General features: G+C 40.8%; 1 protein-coding gene across 1 annotated transcript in view; it reads right to left on the bottom strand.

Annotated features, from left to right (window-relative positions):
* Nucleotides 1-16656, bottom strand: part of kif19 (kinesin family member 19) — a 34561-nt gene that overhangs the window by 15811 nt on the left and 2094 nt on the right. Inside the window, exon 2 of the mRNA XM_040135397.1 lies at nt 16323-16403. Coding sequence (XP_039991331.1) covers nt 16323-16403 — 81 coding nt within the window. The remainder of the gene's footprint in view (nt 1-16322; nt 16404-16656) is intronic.

Genomic DNA, 16656 nt, shown 5'->3' with positions numbered 1-16656 from the left:
TTGATCTTCTGATATGTAACTGACAGGAAAGTCAATAATAATGAAGTAAAATGAGATAGTAGAGAGAACCCTTGAGTTTATTTCAGATATGACCATAGGGCAGCTGGGAGTTTTGCCAGGTTTTAAAGCTGATCTGCTCCGTTCAGCAGTTGGCCTGGAGAATCCTCTGAGGCCTCTAACGCTAAAGCATCTGGCTTGTTTGATGACCACCTCAACCACTGAGCCGCTCACTTTGAAGCCTCTCAATTGAAATTCAAGAGGAGAGATTTCACTTTTAATAAACTGACAACAACGGGTGAAGGCCGGGAGCATGGCAAGCTTACACAAGCTGTAATCAGCAAAAAGGGGTACAGGAGAGGGGGATGAAGTACTCAAGAGGCAGAGAGAGGAAAGATGGAGAAGTGGGAAAGATGAAGCAACACAGCTACTTGTTTGTCCTTCTAGTTTACTTCTTTTCTTTACTGGGCTCAAAATATGTCTTTTCATGCTGTTTTTTTCCCCCTGGAAGAATCTTTTCTTTTAGATACGCACAGGGAGAAGATGAGGATCTGAGGAAGGCACATGAGGATAAGAGAGTAGCATGTGCAGCAGTTGATGCTACTCTCTTTCCGATCCTTCCTCTCCCTTCTTCTTTCTCCTCATCCTCTTAACTTCCTGCTTGTCCTCTAACTTTTCTTTGCATGCCATCCAGCTGTAGTGATGTACGAGTTCTGATCGCATTTCACAGGAAAGATATTGTGAACATGGGAGTACTTCTCTTAGTATCCAAGGACAGAAACACTTAAATCACTCAGATTGGCTGAGACAACCTTCAGAAACAATGAGTAAACTCATAAGAATTTAAAAAATGACAAAAAGACAGAGAGATGTGCACTGACCACCGTTTTGCTGGGATGTCAAAAGTACCAGGGCTGGGTAAATGAAAGGCTATCATGGAGTAAAAACGATGCCTTTTTAAATTTTGCCACCTTATTGTGTCACCTGTTACCATTTGCATGGTCTGTGCCTTGAGAAAGCTAATGAACTTGCATAATTGCACGTGTAGTAGGTATCAAATAGTGGTGCTCATCCATCCACAGGTTTGTCCCTGTGCGTGCACTTGGGAAAATCATTAAGGAACAAGGGTGCCGATAACACCTCTAGTCCCATCTGTCATCTGTGTTTCTTAAGTTACAGTACCTTCCACAGCTCCACCCACAAAAATCCACACACAGCAGCTGCTGCTCAGGCAGATTCTATACAACTAATTTTCTTAAGTCTTCTGGTAAGACTGAGGTGCTGGCTCTAATGACAGTACATTGTGTAGAAACATAAGGCTAGTTGTCTGGGCTTGTGCCTCGGGGTTTTGATGCCTATAATGAGTTTAGACTTTGCCAACACAGGTGCCCTTCACAGAAGACTCAATTAAGAGGCCAGTGTACAGAACAGTAAAAGGAACATTCAGAAAAATGTCAGTCTCATGGATACCATTAAATCTCCCACATATCCTCCCTCTCTCTCTTTCTCACTCTCACACAGTTGCATGGAGACATGTACTCATACACACATGGCAACTAAGACAGAAGCACTTCATGTCCACTGCAGCAAGCAAGTCTGTGCAAGCAGGGTGGCATGAGTGACCTCAAGAGCGGAGGCCAGCTCACTCCCACACAGTGTGCCTCTGTGTATAAGATGAGAGGAGGTGACGTTTGTTGTAGTCTTTTTTACTCTAAAAAATATCAAGCATTGGGTACTTTCTTGATCTATGTGCAAGCCCTAAGGATAGCAAAAGCTCAAAATAAAGCTGAAGATTATAAAATGCGGAATTTAATTATATTAAAAAATCCAGGAACTGGTTATAACGCCTTAGGAGTTAAAACAGATCACTTAATCATCCGGAGGGAAACGGTTCTCAATAGAGTTGCAACGATTAGTTGATTAATCGATCTACAGGAAATGAATCAGCAACCGTTTTGATAAGTGATTAATCGTTTGAGCCATTACTATACACTGGTTCAAGCTTCTAAAATGCAAATGTAAGGAATGCTTTCTTACTCTTTTATGGCAGTAAACTGACTATCTTTGGGTTTTGGACTGCTGATCAGACAAAACAAGATATTTGAAAACGTCACTAGGAATTTGCAATGGGCATTTTACACAATTTGCTGACATTCTATGGATCAAATGACTGATTGAGAAAATAGTAGGTAGATTAATCGATAATGTAAATAATCGTTAGTTGTAGCTGTCATTCTGGGTATTTAGTACAAGACTGTGCTATTGCAAAGTGTTATGCCATAGGATACAAGCAACAAAAGGTGACTCATCACACACTGCAAGTAATTTCTACAGGATAAACCTGGTGATTTATTTCCACATCGACTGAACAACCAAATCACACAGCCATAAGCAGGAACGGTTAAACACAGAGACTCTCAGTTATTCATCCGACGGTCAGAATCGGCAGAATCAACCCAAGAAAAGCTCACTGATTCATAATTGTATTTGGTGTACGTGAATCATGAAACCAACGGGCAAAAAACTGGGCTATGAGTCAGTTGACAACTGCACAGCATCTGTTCCTCAAACACGACTGGCACAATACAGCAAACACATAAAACCTGATAAGATTAATGGAAATGTCTCACTGGTTCTGGTGCCACCGTTGATGAACAAAGCAGTGGACAAGCTGTAACTATGACACCGATAATTAATCATAGGGGCATCGGCTGTGACTCTAATATCTATTCTCAGCTATCTGTTTGTCTTTTTTCCAATGTATCTGCTTCTCTATGTTCTTATTGCCAGTCTCTAACTTTCTGATGTTGAAAGCCTGTCTAGGCCGACAATCATTTTGATCTGTTAACATCTGACACCTGAAACTACATCAGATAGAAGATAGAAACAGTGTTAGTAGAGTCTGCTACATGATTCCAAACTGTCCATGGTGGTGGTTAATTCTGTCTCACCTTTAGAGACAATATCTGCACTTCTATTGGGAAAGAAGTAACTGCTTCACTGGTTCAGCTTGTCAACCATGACCTTTCAAAGATCGGGAAATATTAGAATATTAGTAGACAAAAAAACCTCCCAACTATGAACCAGTTCAATTATATACATATTATGAGGTGAGTGATGTCAAGGTTTGATTATCCACTGGGGTCTAAATTGGCTCCTGTTGTTCTTTCAGCTGGGACCAATCACCCCTTTTTTGTTGACTGCTGACTAATTCATGGGCTCTACTGAAGAAGACGTAAATTTAGTCACAAGCGGGCCAGAAGCCTGAAGGACCCAAGAACCACGTGAAGTGCAAAGGAAAGCAATTTCCTGGTCGACAGCCTCTGTAAACCTGGTGTCATTTTTAGCAGTTTTAATCATGCTGTCCCCTGTCACAATGGACATCACATGCTAGAGCCACTTTTCATTTGCATGCAGGGCTTGACTCAATATAACTTGACCCTGGGGGCAGACAAAACAAATGGCCAGAGCGTGAATTTACACACTGTGGCTATGAAAAAAAGGGGCTCCTAAAATATTCATTATCTTACAAGGATCAGCCAAAGTCAAAACAACAGCTTGCTTATGCAGCGACAAGAAACCAATGAGTGCGATGGAGCACCTTTGCCCAGCGCCTTTCCCGGCTGATTGGTTTTATTATCAAGAGGCCCTGCTGCTCCGGTCGTTAGAGCAGCAGGGTTGACTTGGTTGGCCATCTCGCTGATAATAGCACAGCTAGCTCCCACAGATTCATAATTCAAAGCCTGGATGTGGTGAGGTTTCACAAGCCAGCCTGCCCTGGTTGTCCCTGAGCCACTCCACTATCGCGTGCCAAGTGGAGAATGCTGTCAAGATGGGCAACAAAAGTAAGTCGTCATGTAGACATCAATCCCTTTTCTAGGCACTGTTTTCATTACACCTAAATGATTGTTTTGATCACTAATAAAATGAAAAAAAGCAATTGGAAAACTAAGTTGTATAAATGGCCCACAGTGTATTGGCTGCCACTTATACTGTAATAACACACAAAGTTTAATGAGAAGCATAATTAAGTGTTTTTCTGTCTGATAGTCTCAATGGTCACAAATAGGACTCTATCTGGTCTCATTGCCTACAGGTGAGAGTTGAGAAAAACTAAGGAAACCTAGTGCATTGTAAAACATTTTAAGTGTAATTAACAAGATTAAGCAGATTAACATCAACAACTCATAAGCAGATCAATAAAACAGCTACAAATAAGGACAGATAAAATTAAAAAAAAAAAAGAAACCCAAAGTGAGGAGAGAGGAAAAAATTAAAGAACAGACAATACCAGAAGACAGCAGATGGAGAAGGAAATGTCCATTTTAAACGAATACATGCAGACGGGGTCTGAATCAAGAGTGACAGGGGCCCATAACATGTCAAATCACCCTGTCCACACCAATGTCACCTTTTATTGCTTACATTTGTGCCCTGTCTTTGTTGCTCCAGTTGGGAAGGTCATTAGATTACATCCAATTCTATCAGGTTCATAGGGTTGACCATGCGTGTGTTAGAGAGATTAAAAGAAGTGCTTTTGTCTGTTCGTCATGTATCAGTGTGTCATATCTAAAGTGCATCTCCATCTCTGCACCAGAGATGGAGATGCACTTTTTCCCAGGAGACACCATTCTCATTTTAACCCTAATTCCAAAGTAACGTTGTGGTAACTATGGAGTAGAGTAGTCGAATGGGATGTATAGGCGATAAAAATAGCTTCGTGTTCAAAAAATGTCCTGCTTCACGGTGTCAAAAAATCCTTCAGAAAATAGTTATGTTCACACAAAAAATTAGCATTTGATCCTTGGGCAACTGACCATGAATGTTCAATCAGGCCACCACCTTGGTCCAGATTGAAATACTAAGTGTATCTGTGTGTGTGTGTGTGTATGTGTGTGTGTGCGTGTGTGTGAACAGCTGGGCTCTTTCTGCAGGCATCTCACCATATCCCCTTCCGTTGTCTTTAGGTTGCACAGTGACATAACAGCACAGTCGTTTAACAATGACATCTGTGTGCTGCGTCAAGAATACTACAAAGAACAAGGGATCAAGATCAAAAAAAGAAAGCAATCAGGTCTAAGCAGTGACCTTTACTAGGCAACCTTTCAAGTTGCTCTTTCAGAAACGCAACCAAAGCTTTGGAAAGACCAGCGGGCACAATTGCCGCTGGTTATCTGATAGAAAACATCAGCGCTGCCCTCTCTGCACCCCAACAATGCTACTGTATATCGCATTTCAGTGGCTCTTGATGATCGGAGGTGTGTGTTGGCTCACAGTGTACCTGATACAGGGTGCTTGATGGCAACGTCTGCTCTTCATTTGAGGTTACATAAGACGCCCGGCTGTGGCTGTGGCAAACGAGTGCCACATAAGTGCAGCCAGATGAGGCTCGCTATAATTCCGACTCAGAAACTTATATGTACACACACACGGGTCCTTGCAATAGGATTCCCAGCACTTTACACAAGAAGACATCTTGAAAGATCATGAATTGGATGAAAGAAATTGCTCATCTTTCTCTCTGCCAACTGTCCATTTTTTATTCCTTGCTCGTTGCCCTGGTCATTTATGTCTGGACGCCATGTAGCACAGATGTGTAATTGGATGGCACAGGCACAGATGGTTACAAAGGATAAGAGGAACAATATGGCAATTTGTCATCCGTGAAAGCAATTCATTGAACCCTGGGATCTCAGTTAAGTGTGAAGATGTAGAGGGTGCAGGGTGCCCTCAGGTCACCTTCAACATAAATTAACAAAAGATATTGAGCTATCCATGTGCAAGATGTTCTTATTTCAAATTAGTGCAAAAATAGCAAAAAGTCTTGGATTCAAAGCACAACCTCATCGACTTTTCCTTGTTCCCTGTGTTACACTTTTCAGGGATATTTAAAACGTATTTCATAACTCTTAGTTTTTTGAGATATCCAACAAACTAAAGAAGACAGCATGAAAAACACAACCTCCTTGGCAGAGGCAATGAGGCTGCTTACCAGCAAATCAATTACTTATCCACTTGGTGCCATAAACAACAAAAAAACCCCAAAGGTCCAATCTCCGCAGCTCTGTGCCAGAGACTGGCGCAGGATGTGGGCTATTGAAGGTCAGAGGTAGCCTTCAGGCCAGAGGCCGGAGGTTGGCCATAACACGCAAACTAGGACAATCACAAATTATCCAGACAACAACACACAGACACACGCTACACAGGATCAAGTTATAGCCGTGTGGTCTTTGTGGGTCAACATCTAGCCACAGGCTGACCATTTCAGAGCCAGAGGAACAACTCAAGAGTACAGAGGAAGCTGTGCGTCTTTGTGTTTTTTGGAATAAAAGAATCAAGACAAGTGAAACCTTAAAGAGAAGCCTGCCTTACTGAGGGTCATATGTGTCCTTGTTCAAAATATGATATGCCCGCTAAAAAAATGAAGCCTGATATGTAACATTTCTGTCTTAAAAATTTAAAATATCAGTAATTTTAGGACTGCACTATTTTGATTCATCTCTTTAGTCACTCCAATCATGCATCTGTGTTCATAACAAAGTCACTATGAAGTAAAAACAGTAATGGTTGATAAACATCCTATAATGTTGGAATTTGAGTTTGCCAACAACTATGGAGGCTCAACAGTTTCAGCAGAACAGAGCTGCCATGTGAGTCTGCTGAAACATGTGAACCAAAATAACTGCTGTCTTCAAATGAAAAATGTGAGGCTGTGGTTTTGACATGGGAAGTCATTATGATATTCATGTTGTTTAAGTTGTGAGAAAACTGTTGCTAGGCGACAGAGAGCAAAAAGGGATGGCGAATTTTCAAAAATGATGAATGATAGTTTTTGCATTGCAACAAAAGAGTCGATTTACCTTATACTGATTAACACAATTATAACTTTCATGGGCTTTTTAAAAACATCAGCTTCGATCACACTTCATAAACTTGAAGGTACAGTATTAAAACACTGACAGCATCCAATTTCCTCACTGCTGGGCACAATAACAAAGAATAGCAGACCAGCCTGACAAAGGTTACTTTCAATTTGGGAGTACAGTAATAAAGGGGCTGCATGATTCACACAAACGACTGAATGAGGACAGATGCACAGATGCTTATTTTGCAACATTCAAATATAGTAAAAGATTAGTCAGTTTACATGAACTCATTGTGTGATGTCTCTTATTTTAATGGAATTGTGCCAGAATTTCTCCATTCATACTTAGCACATTATGCTCTGCTTTAATTATTCCCATTTAAGTCCAACAGTTACAATATAAAATAGAAGCCAATTCAGTAAGGTCAACCAACTCGAATATTTCGTATCCATCATGCCATATAAACCTCCGGCAAAGATGGATATATTTATAAATATATATTATATCAGATAAACATTTTTGAAGAGAACAAACATCTGTTGAAACACTGGTAGGTAATGCACTATGCAGGATCTTTTCAGAAGGAGGCAGCAGCAAGCTGTGCATGGATCCACATAGTACAGTGTCAAGTTAACTTCACGCCCATGTTAACGTGTAATGACATCAGTAATAGCAGAATGGTGCTCAATGGTGTCTTCTGCGGCCACAGCACAGATGAGCCTTCCACAGGGTTTCAAAAATATACTGTGCTCTGCCTCAAGAGACTGCAGAGCTCATTACGCAGAAAGCAAAATTGCTGAATAGATGAAAAATAGACCCACTAAATGGGTTTTGAGTATATGGTGTGCTGACACTGGAAAAGTGCCAAAAATGAGTATCCTTAAAAGATTTCAGCATGCATATCAAAGCTGGTGAGACAGCAAGAGCCCAGAAAGAAAAACAAACACTATTAAGCCATTAGAAAAGTATTTTCCTTTCTCTATGCAAGGTTTAATTGTCGGCAGTTTTCCAAGGTCACAGTTTAATCGACATCCAATGGCATCATGTGTCTTTTCCTATTGTAGGAAATGGTTAGGTACACTGATTTCTTGTAACTGCAAAACAGTATATATGAAGTTTATAGTGCATACTGTATACTATTAGTACGTATATGGACACATTCATTGAGTAAATCCTAAAAACTAAATTGAACTTTGACTAGAAATACACTGAAATTCGCAACACAGGTCCAATGGGATTCTGGCTCAGACTGAGCCTCTCACAGTTTTGTTACAGTCCCTTCAGCCCAGTTGACTAGCATGTTAGCAGCACATTTGTATGGAAATTCAGGATTTTTATTTAATAACATAGAATGTTCTTTGTTTAAAACCAGATACTTTTTTCATATATAACATTTCTGGATGCAGCCCTCAAAACCAAACATCAAAATAAGGCGTGACTCATTTCAGCTTTTCAAAAATGACTCATCTTTCTTCTGATCTGCCACCCTTGTGGATAAGGTAGTGATGGGTAACGCTACTTCCTTCTTAGGTAACATACGTAGATATTTCCATCGTTTCCAGCTTTAATCGGTTCTGTTATGTTTCTGGAAAGGCAGTGTCATGGCTAAGCCGTACTAGACAAACAACATGGTGTTATGACTGGGGTATTACACTGAAAACCCCCCTTAGAGACTAACTCCCTGTAGTTCCTTAAACCCCAAGACATATGGGAGATATTTTCTCTGTAAATGCCCAATCACTAGCTGAAAATCTGTCTGTCCTAGGTGCCACCTCTTTTCTCTGCCCTGATTTTCCCTCTGCCTCTTTTTGCCCACCTATTGCTGTTTCCGCACACTATACCCCTTATCCTAACCCTTTCAACAACTTGGTTCACATTTCAATTTCTCAAGGACATTTCTTTTTTTTTTTTTTAGCTCTCTTTCAGTTCAATTTCCTAATGTTTTCAGGAGATTTTGAGAGGATGCTTGGCTGCTGATGTGAGCTATGTTGTGTGAATCAACTTGTGACCTATTAGCTATGTTACAACGGACCAATCCCTGCCTGTCTTTTCTGGCCAGGGGCCCAAAAAAGAAGGCACATCGATGGCCCTGCAGCTGACCTGTACTTCCTGCTTGTGTAAGAGGTATTAGGTAGCCTCGAAGGAAGCAGGGGAACATTTTGCTCCTGATTCTGTTACACAGAACTGAGCACACACATATAAATGCACATACACAGCCTCAAAGGATGTGCCCTTTTCACAATTCAGCTTTTCCCCTAAAACGGAAAGATGTTATGGCTGCGTAATCTATAACATAATATGTTGATGACATAACAGTAAACAGTAATGGAATGACTCAGAAGATGCCCAAGGACACAGCATGGTGCAAACAATTCACACCGCTACATTATGTCATTTATTATTTAACATCGGGATTGTATTATACTTTTTTTTCAAAAATCAAACTGCGTATTGAGCTCATTTTGATTCCTAGGAGTTGGTCAGGGGCAATAAGAGTTTTTATTGGAGTACTAAAAGCTATTCATAAGAACCAACAGCAGGGCCACTCCAGCGTCTAGTCTCCTTCAGTGGCTGCTTGTGGTGAGCTGCCACGCCCTGCCCTCTCATCCTGATCAGGAGTGGAAGAGCAGGGAGGCCACTGAGAGGGATCACATACTGCACAAACACAAACATGCACAGACCTACCCACAATGGCCCTTGTAGTTAAAGAGACTCAGGGAAGGGGCAGGGATCAGGCGAGTCAGAGAAGTGGAGTCAGAGAAAATGAAGAAAGCAAAGATTATCCACGTTCCGGTGTCAGACAGTCTATTTGTGATGGCACATTAACCTAGCTTTGCACATTAACCTAGCTATTTTGGGTCACACACAGAAGGTAAGACTACCTTCTGTATGTGACCCAGCATTAACTGTGCTTCTTGTTCATTTCTGCACCTCTCACTATGCCACTGTTGCCATTTTTGGTTGAGGTCTCATTCCTGGCTCTGTCTCTGTGTGAGGAGGTTAAATCTTTGCAGCTAAAAAGGACATGGCTATTTGTAGTTCCTTTCCCTCTCTTGTCCAAACATAAAGCTATTCAAACACTGTGTCATAAAAAAAGACTGTGCACGGACAAAATGTTTTCCCCAGATTTTTAAGTAGACTTTTATGGCGATTGACTGTTTTGGAGAGAACATTTCCATTCGCAGATGGTGGGGTAACATTAGGACAACAAGGGAACTAGGTCATTTTTATGCAAATTTTGTGCATTTCTGATGCATGTTACTCACTCTTCACCAAGCTTTCTCCAAATGAAATTAAAGTAGCTATGTGTACACAAGGAAATTGGTGCAATCTGATTAAAAAAAAATCTTCAGGATGGCCACCAGGACTTCTCACCATTTGAGAACAATCTTTTCACTGTTACCCAGTACAATGTTGCCTGGAACTGGTCAAAAGCATATTCACGCTGTGTTTCCTAAATAACATACTGATGTTTGCCTGCAATTATGTCTTTGACAACCTCTGCAAACATCCCAGATTAGATGTTGTTTGAAGTACAATGCCTTTCTCATTCACAGTAGTTTGTTTTCCAGGGGGAGCTGCTTTTTGCTGAATCAGGCTAAAGACAGCGCAGCCTCTGAGGTGAAAACAATTTGAATCTCCTTTTCACTGACAGACCTGTTCAGAGGTTGAAACTCTACACTGAGCACTTGAGGTGAGGTGCTTCGTACTCCACAAAGGAAGGAAATCTGCCAATTCATGGACAAAACTGTAATCAAGTAGACTTGTGCTCGGAACAGGCTGAATGCTGCTTATTGTTTTCAAGGACTTGATCTTTACAAAGGGACAAAATGGTACATTTTTGTTTGCCTGCTGGCCGACATTTTCTTTCTCGGGGATGAGAATGAACCACCTGCCCCTAAGGTTTTTTGTTTTTTTTAAGTCAGGTAAATGTATGAATGGATACATGGTGAGAAAATTATTTTGAAGGCTCCACTCCCCTCGATGTTATCAAGAAGGGCTTTTTAGTCTTTTATTCCTTGCACACAACAAAAATACACTCTGAAAAGATCAATACTTTGTGCGATATATTTATTGCTGCTGCTCTTACATCAAACCCAGATTGCACTGACAAGCCTGCCAACAACTGAGCTGAGCAAATGTGTCATCAAAGAATGTATTTATTCCAGCCAATTCATCTGCAGACATGGAAAAAATCTCATAGCTGTTGTGGCCTTCTTCCCTTGCTGTTTTTTCTTTATTCTCCTATATGGAGGACTCTACTACTGAGGAACAGGAATTACAAAAAAAACAAAAAACAAACAATGGCCCTGACCTTGTCTAGGTGTCTCCATGGAGACAAGGCCTCACTATGAAGCATTCCCCACTGTGTACTACTGACAGGCCAGCCTTGCCGAAGACATGCTTAACAAGTTCTAGGGCTAAGGCACAACCTGCAGGCTGTAAACACTCAGTTCAAATAACAGGATATTTACAGTACATCTGCATGCGTATGAATGCATCTACAAACATGCTTGATTACTGTACTGACTTAACCGTCACTGCCAATATGTTGAAAAACGGATTGTTTTGGAATAAGGAACCTGGGATCTGTGTAAATGTATTAAACCTAAAACACTGGTTTTAGGCATTAAGTGTATTCTGTAGTGTATACATACTTTTGATCAGTGTCAGTTATCCTGTCTAATGTACGTTCTAAACTCCCACCACATGTATGTTTAGCCTTCGAGACCACAACAGTCTTTTGTAAGCAGAGTAAAATCGGCAGTGAGATTCTCGAGGTTGAGCGACCATCTTTATCCCTTGGGGGCTAAACATAGCTTTCCCATTAGCCTCTTGGAGGGATGACATCACCTCTCTGCATCTTGTACTCCAACGTGAAATACTACAGGCTATTTTCAGTAGTGAGCTGTTTGAGAGTGTAAATACAAACAACAGCTTGTTGATCATCAACACGATCAACAAGTTGTCAGCAACATTTGTTCTTAATTTTAACTGAGTGACAAGATGTGACACTTTACCAATGTCACGAGCCCATTGGTATTGCATAGAGCTGCACTATCTGCTCAGATTCAGTGAGTTGTGGCTTTCACAGAGAAAGCTGACTGCGATGGAAGGGTACAGTAAAATCTCTTATAGAAGATATTCTTGTGGATTTTATTGATTTTCCCGGACAAAAGTAAACAAAGTCACGTAATGTGGGAAGGGCCAAACCATTTAAAATTTTGTACACAAGACACAGATTTGAGAAAAGTCTAAAATTTTCAAAGCTTAGGAGATGATGTTTCTCCAGTATCCTACAATGATGATACTGAATTGGCATTTTTAAGGTTTGTTTGTACAGTAAAAGGAGTCTAGAGGTCTCCTCACTGTTTCTGGCTGCACTGCAACATGTAATACAATAAGACGTGTGAAAGGATCATAGCATGCATAAATGTCTTAGCTGAATAATAGAGCAAAAAACATACTGGTACATTCAAAGATGCTCTAACACCCAACAACAACCTTTATCTCATAAGACATAACCAAAACCACTTTTTTCTTTTTCACAACGATCACGTTAGCCTGTTTCTAATCTAGAACCTCTTCTTTACAACTTAAAATTAGTTACAATATACAATCTTCCTGGTCTTCCTGGTTGTTCTTTAGTCCCAAATCAAATTGAGATGTCTACGGTTTTCACTATTCATAGTGTCCCAGACAACACCGGTATGGCTGGATTCTTAATTTCTCTAACCTGTGTCATTAAGAAGCTGGCCAGAACACTTCGTCTCCTGCCCACATGAAGGTGTAATTACATGACGCTCCTCAAAAATGACCGTTGAATTTTCCTTCTACTGGACATTAGGTTCCAAGATAAAACTTGACTAGAAATATTTTTGCTGCTGAAGTCTGTCTTGTTTACAGTTTGGGATAAAAGACACTGTCTTTTTCTAAGCCAGTAACACAGTATTAGGACCGTACCTGAATAAAAATAGCTCAGCCTGAGCCATTTAATATCTCATTCATAAATCCACCTCAGTACACCTCTGACCTGTATACTACAAGGAAAGCCCATTGAGCATAACGGGCAACAGGTGGTCCATGAAAGGAAGTGGCTGGATCCCCTGAGGCTGTCAGTGGGGGGAAGAGTAAGCCAGAGAGAGAAAGAGAGCAGGTGGCAAAAGGCTTAACCTGAGCTAAAGCCCATCAAATGAGCTCATCTCCGCAGGCTTAGCCAGCTTCGAGTTGTCTGCTTTCTGCCAGGACAGCTAGAACTGAGTACTCTCACCCAGTCAGCCAAGTGAGGCACCAGCAGCTAATCTGTCTGAGCACTACCTGTAGGCCATATGGTCATCGCCAGCCTGCTGGTCTGTCTCGTAAACAAAGTAATCAGAACATAGTTGTGTGTATTTGCAAAAAGACAGCATGTAAAAATGTTTGAAGGCGTTATCTGTATGAATTTATCTGCATATATTTGTGTGATGTGTGATGGCTGGGGCAAGAGTGACAGCTATAGGTAAACAGATTCAGCCATCCCATGCACTATAATCCAATCCCGGTCTTGTTGTGATCTACCTCACTACCTCCCCTCCATTCGTGTGAGGGCAGTCCAGGTAAACCCTGGGTAAACAAACAGATTCCAACAACCCCACTGCCTCAATAACAAGTGTGTATTGTAAGCCCCGCTACTCCTTTGGTGCAAACATGCCTGGGTGAACTTGATGTAACCCCATAGAGAGTATACAGTATATCTGCCCACTTCTAATTCTCTCCGAAGACATAATACAGTTTGAACTGTGCTATTCAGGGGTAAAGTCAACAAACTGCAGGTGAACAGAGACAATAAACAAGCTTTATTGTGGTGTCTGCGTGGCATTATGGTGTCAGCACCATATCTGCCTGCCTGCCGCTCTACTCTAATCCCCTGAGTCCGGGCCTATTTTAATGATGTCATGGCATACAGGAGCGCTGATGTTGGCCTTAAGACTTGGTTTAATTGAATTACTTCTGAGAAGACAGACAAACAAGTCAGATCTCAGCGCAATGGATTATCTGTTTCCAGAAGTGTTCTCTAGTAAAATCCTTCAGCAGCATGAGCAAACACTGCTAATCACTTCCTTGTATGAATTTAATGCTTCCCTCTAGCATTTGTCACCGTTACACTGAGGCAAATCTGAGTCACTGTGTCAGCTGTTGATATGCTGTTACTTTTCTGGCTTTGTCTCGGTTAATTAAGAGACGCTGCCCACCACCCTTTGTGCCCACTATTTCCTCAATCAGCCTACGCTGAGCGAGGAGACACCTCAGCAGCTTCCCAGTCACGATGCTCATAATCATTTGCACTACCTTCATCATCATCACACACTCACCAGTGGTACTGCTAAATGGTCTCCAAGAGGGACCAGTTCGAGCGAGGACTGCCGGTAAATATGGTCCTCATGGAGCTTGTACATACAGTCTGTCCTTCTCATATGGGAGGTCACCTGGTAACAGCCTAATTACATACTGGGCGCAGTTGTCATGCTCTAAGGACAAGATCCTCTCAGGAAAAAAACACCTCTGCTGTATGACAACAATCGAGGCCCAGTTAGTTTAAATATTTTTGTACAGCCAGAATAAATCATACCAAAATCCATGTCTCTGGCGTAGTTTATATAATACCTATAACAATAGTTCTCTGCTGTTAGCCAATCTACATTCTGTTTATTCAGAAACATCCCTGTCATGGTTTACGCTAATGGAAAAAACAATTAGCATAATGGCTCCATTCAAAGCAGTTTAGTTGCCAAATAAATCAGAAAGCCATCTAAAATTGGTCAGGAAGAAAAAACTAAAAACACCCAAAAGACCCAAGTGGGAATAGAGTGAACAGAGCCAGACATAGGGCTGTTGTCAACATATTAGATGATTGAAATATACAATATGTTCAAATTACAGCTGCAACTAACGATTATCTGACGCTATGATGCTACTGATTCATTTCATAATTAATCAATTCATTGTCTGGTAAACATTTGTCAGCAAATGGCAAACGCCTGTCACGAGTTCTCAAAGCCGAAGGAGACGTCTTCAAATGTTGTGTTTCATTCAACCAACAGTCCAAAACCCCAAAAAATTAAGTTTCCTATCATAGAAGACTAAGAAAATATACTATAAAAAAATTTTGACAATTGAAAAGCTGGAACCAGTTTTTTTTTTTTTTTTTCGCATTTTTTTCTTAAAACATTACTTAAACAATGAATCTGTTATCAAAATAGTTGCTGATTATTTTTCTGTTACTTGATTAACCGTTTCAGCTGTAACAAAAACCGATAAAGTAAACTAATAGGCCTTGAATCAGCTTAATGTGTGTAATATATTTCAGCAAGCAATTCATTCAGTGGCAGTACAGAAGAAGTGGTGGGTGTGAGTTAGAGAAAAGCTAAGCAAGCAGCAGAAGCAATATATTAAATCTAAAAAAATTTGACTGAAGGCTGTTGTTATGGTTGGTGTGTTTTAGCTGGTAGGCAGTGGTCAGTAAAATGAAGTTACCAGCAGCAGTAACAGACGTCCGCAGGAGTCACTATTACCAAACAAACAGGGCATTTATTTCAATAAAGCTTTTTGTTCTATAAATGTGTCTTTTATTCGATGCAAAGAATGGCATTAATTTCTTAAAAGCATTTCAGTTTCAAATACTTTTCAAGAGTGATCTTACAAGATTTGGAACTAAGAAATATCAATAAATCCTTCAGGGTGATCGCATAAGTAAAATCGAGGCAGTGCTTAAAGGGGATGTGCGTCAATTTTAACACATCAGTGTGTTTTCAGGTACTACCGCATATGTGAAAGAAGCTGTAAGAAAACTTTTGATATCTCTGGTTCTGCTGCATCGATCTAATACTTTTATTAAACTGTCCATCATGAGTTTGTCAATGTTATGGGAGTGCAATGATATATTGGTGGAGTGCTCTATTAAATGATTAGCTGACTGAAAATGATTACATAACTCTTAGATGAATCCATAACAGAAATAATTATTACTGGCTGCCCTAGTTAAAAGTCTTTGTTATCAGCCTAAGTGTCTTCAAGGCTTAGGCTTGCGCCACACTGCCTTCTCTGCAGCTGCTGATGTCCAATTAAACCCCAGGCATTCACTATAGCAGGCTTTCAGCTGTCTGCTTATGAAAGAATTTGTACATTTCTATTAGTCATTAGAAAGGTCACTCTCTTTGCTTCAGGTCTGAGCCATCCAGCATTAATTTACAAATGAAATGTGACATTGGAGCTTTGCAAACGAGTTGGTTTTTAAAGAGAGCTGCTAACTTCACCGAGGTCCCCTGTGCAGCCTCATGAAAGGCAGGAAGAGGGTTCTGAAACGGAGACAACAGCCCTCTCCCACACAAGCACACACACTGACCCCCATCACTCACTCACATGCACAGAAGTGAGCAGGATATTGACACACACAGAGAGGTAGGATATAAGACGTCTCACCTGGTCGTCTACTCTATGGGCCACGATCGTAGCCGTCTCCTCCTGCTCAGCATCGCTGAGGGGTCGGATCCTCAAGGCAACCTGCGGCACACAGAGTGAATTCAGTTGCCCTTGAATTTAATCAGCACACAGATATTCAATTGACTGAAATTGTAGGTTAGAAAATAATGGGGAGAGATTACACTGTCAGCACACAAGAGTACCCTACCTTATACACTAAATGAGTTCTTATTTACAAAGGATGCTAGAGTCTGTATTGATGCTGGCTGCCATCATTGTAAAGGCAGCCAGGCCACCTATGTAATGACGCTGGAGTTGAAGTTGTAATTGAATA

Source organism: Xiphias gladius, chromosome 9 (assembly GCF_016859285.1).
Source record: "Xiphias gladius isolate SHS-SW01 ecotype Sanya breed wild chromosome 9, ASM1685928v1, whole genome shotgun sequence".
In the NCBI taxonomy this organism is placed as follows: Eukaryota; Metazoa; Chordata; class Actinopteri; order Istiophoriformes; family Xiphiidae; genus Xiphias; species Xiphias gladius.
Note: the sequence above shows the minus strand (reverse complement) of the source record. Positions and strands in the feature narration are given on the sequence as shown.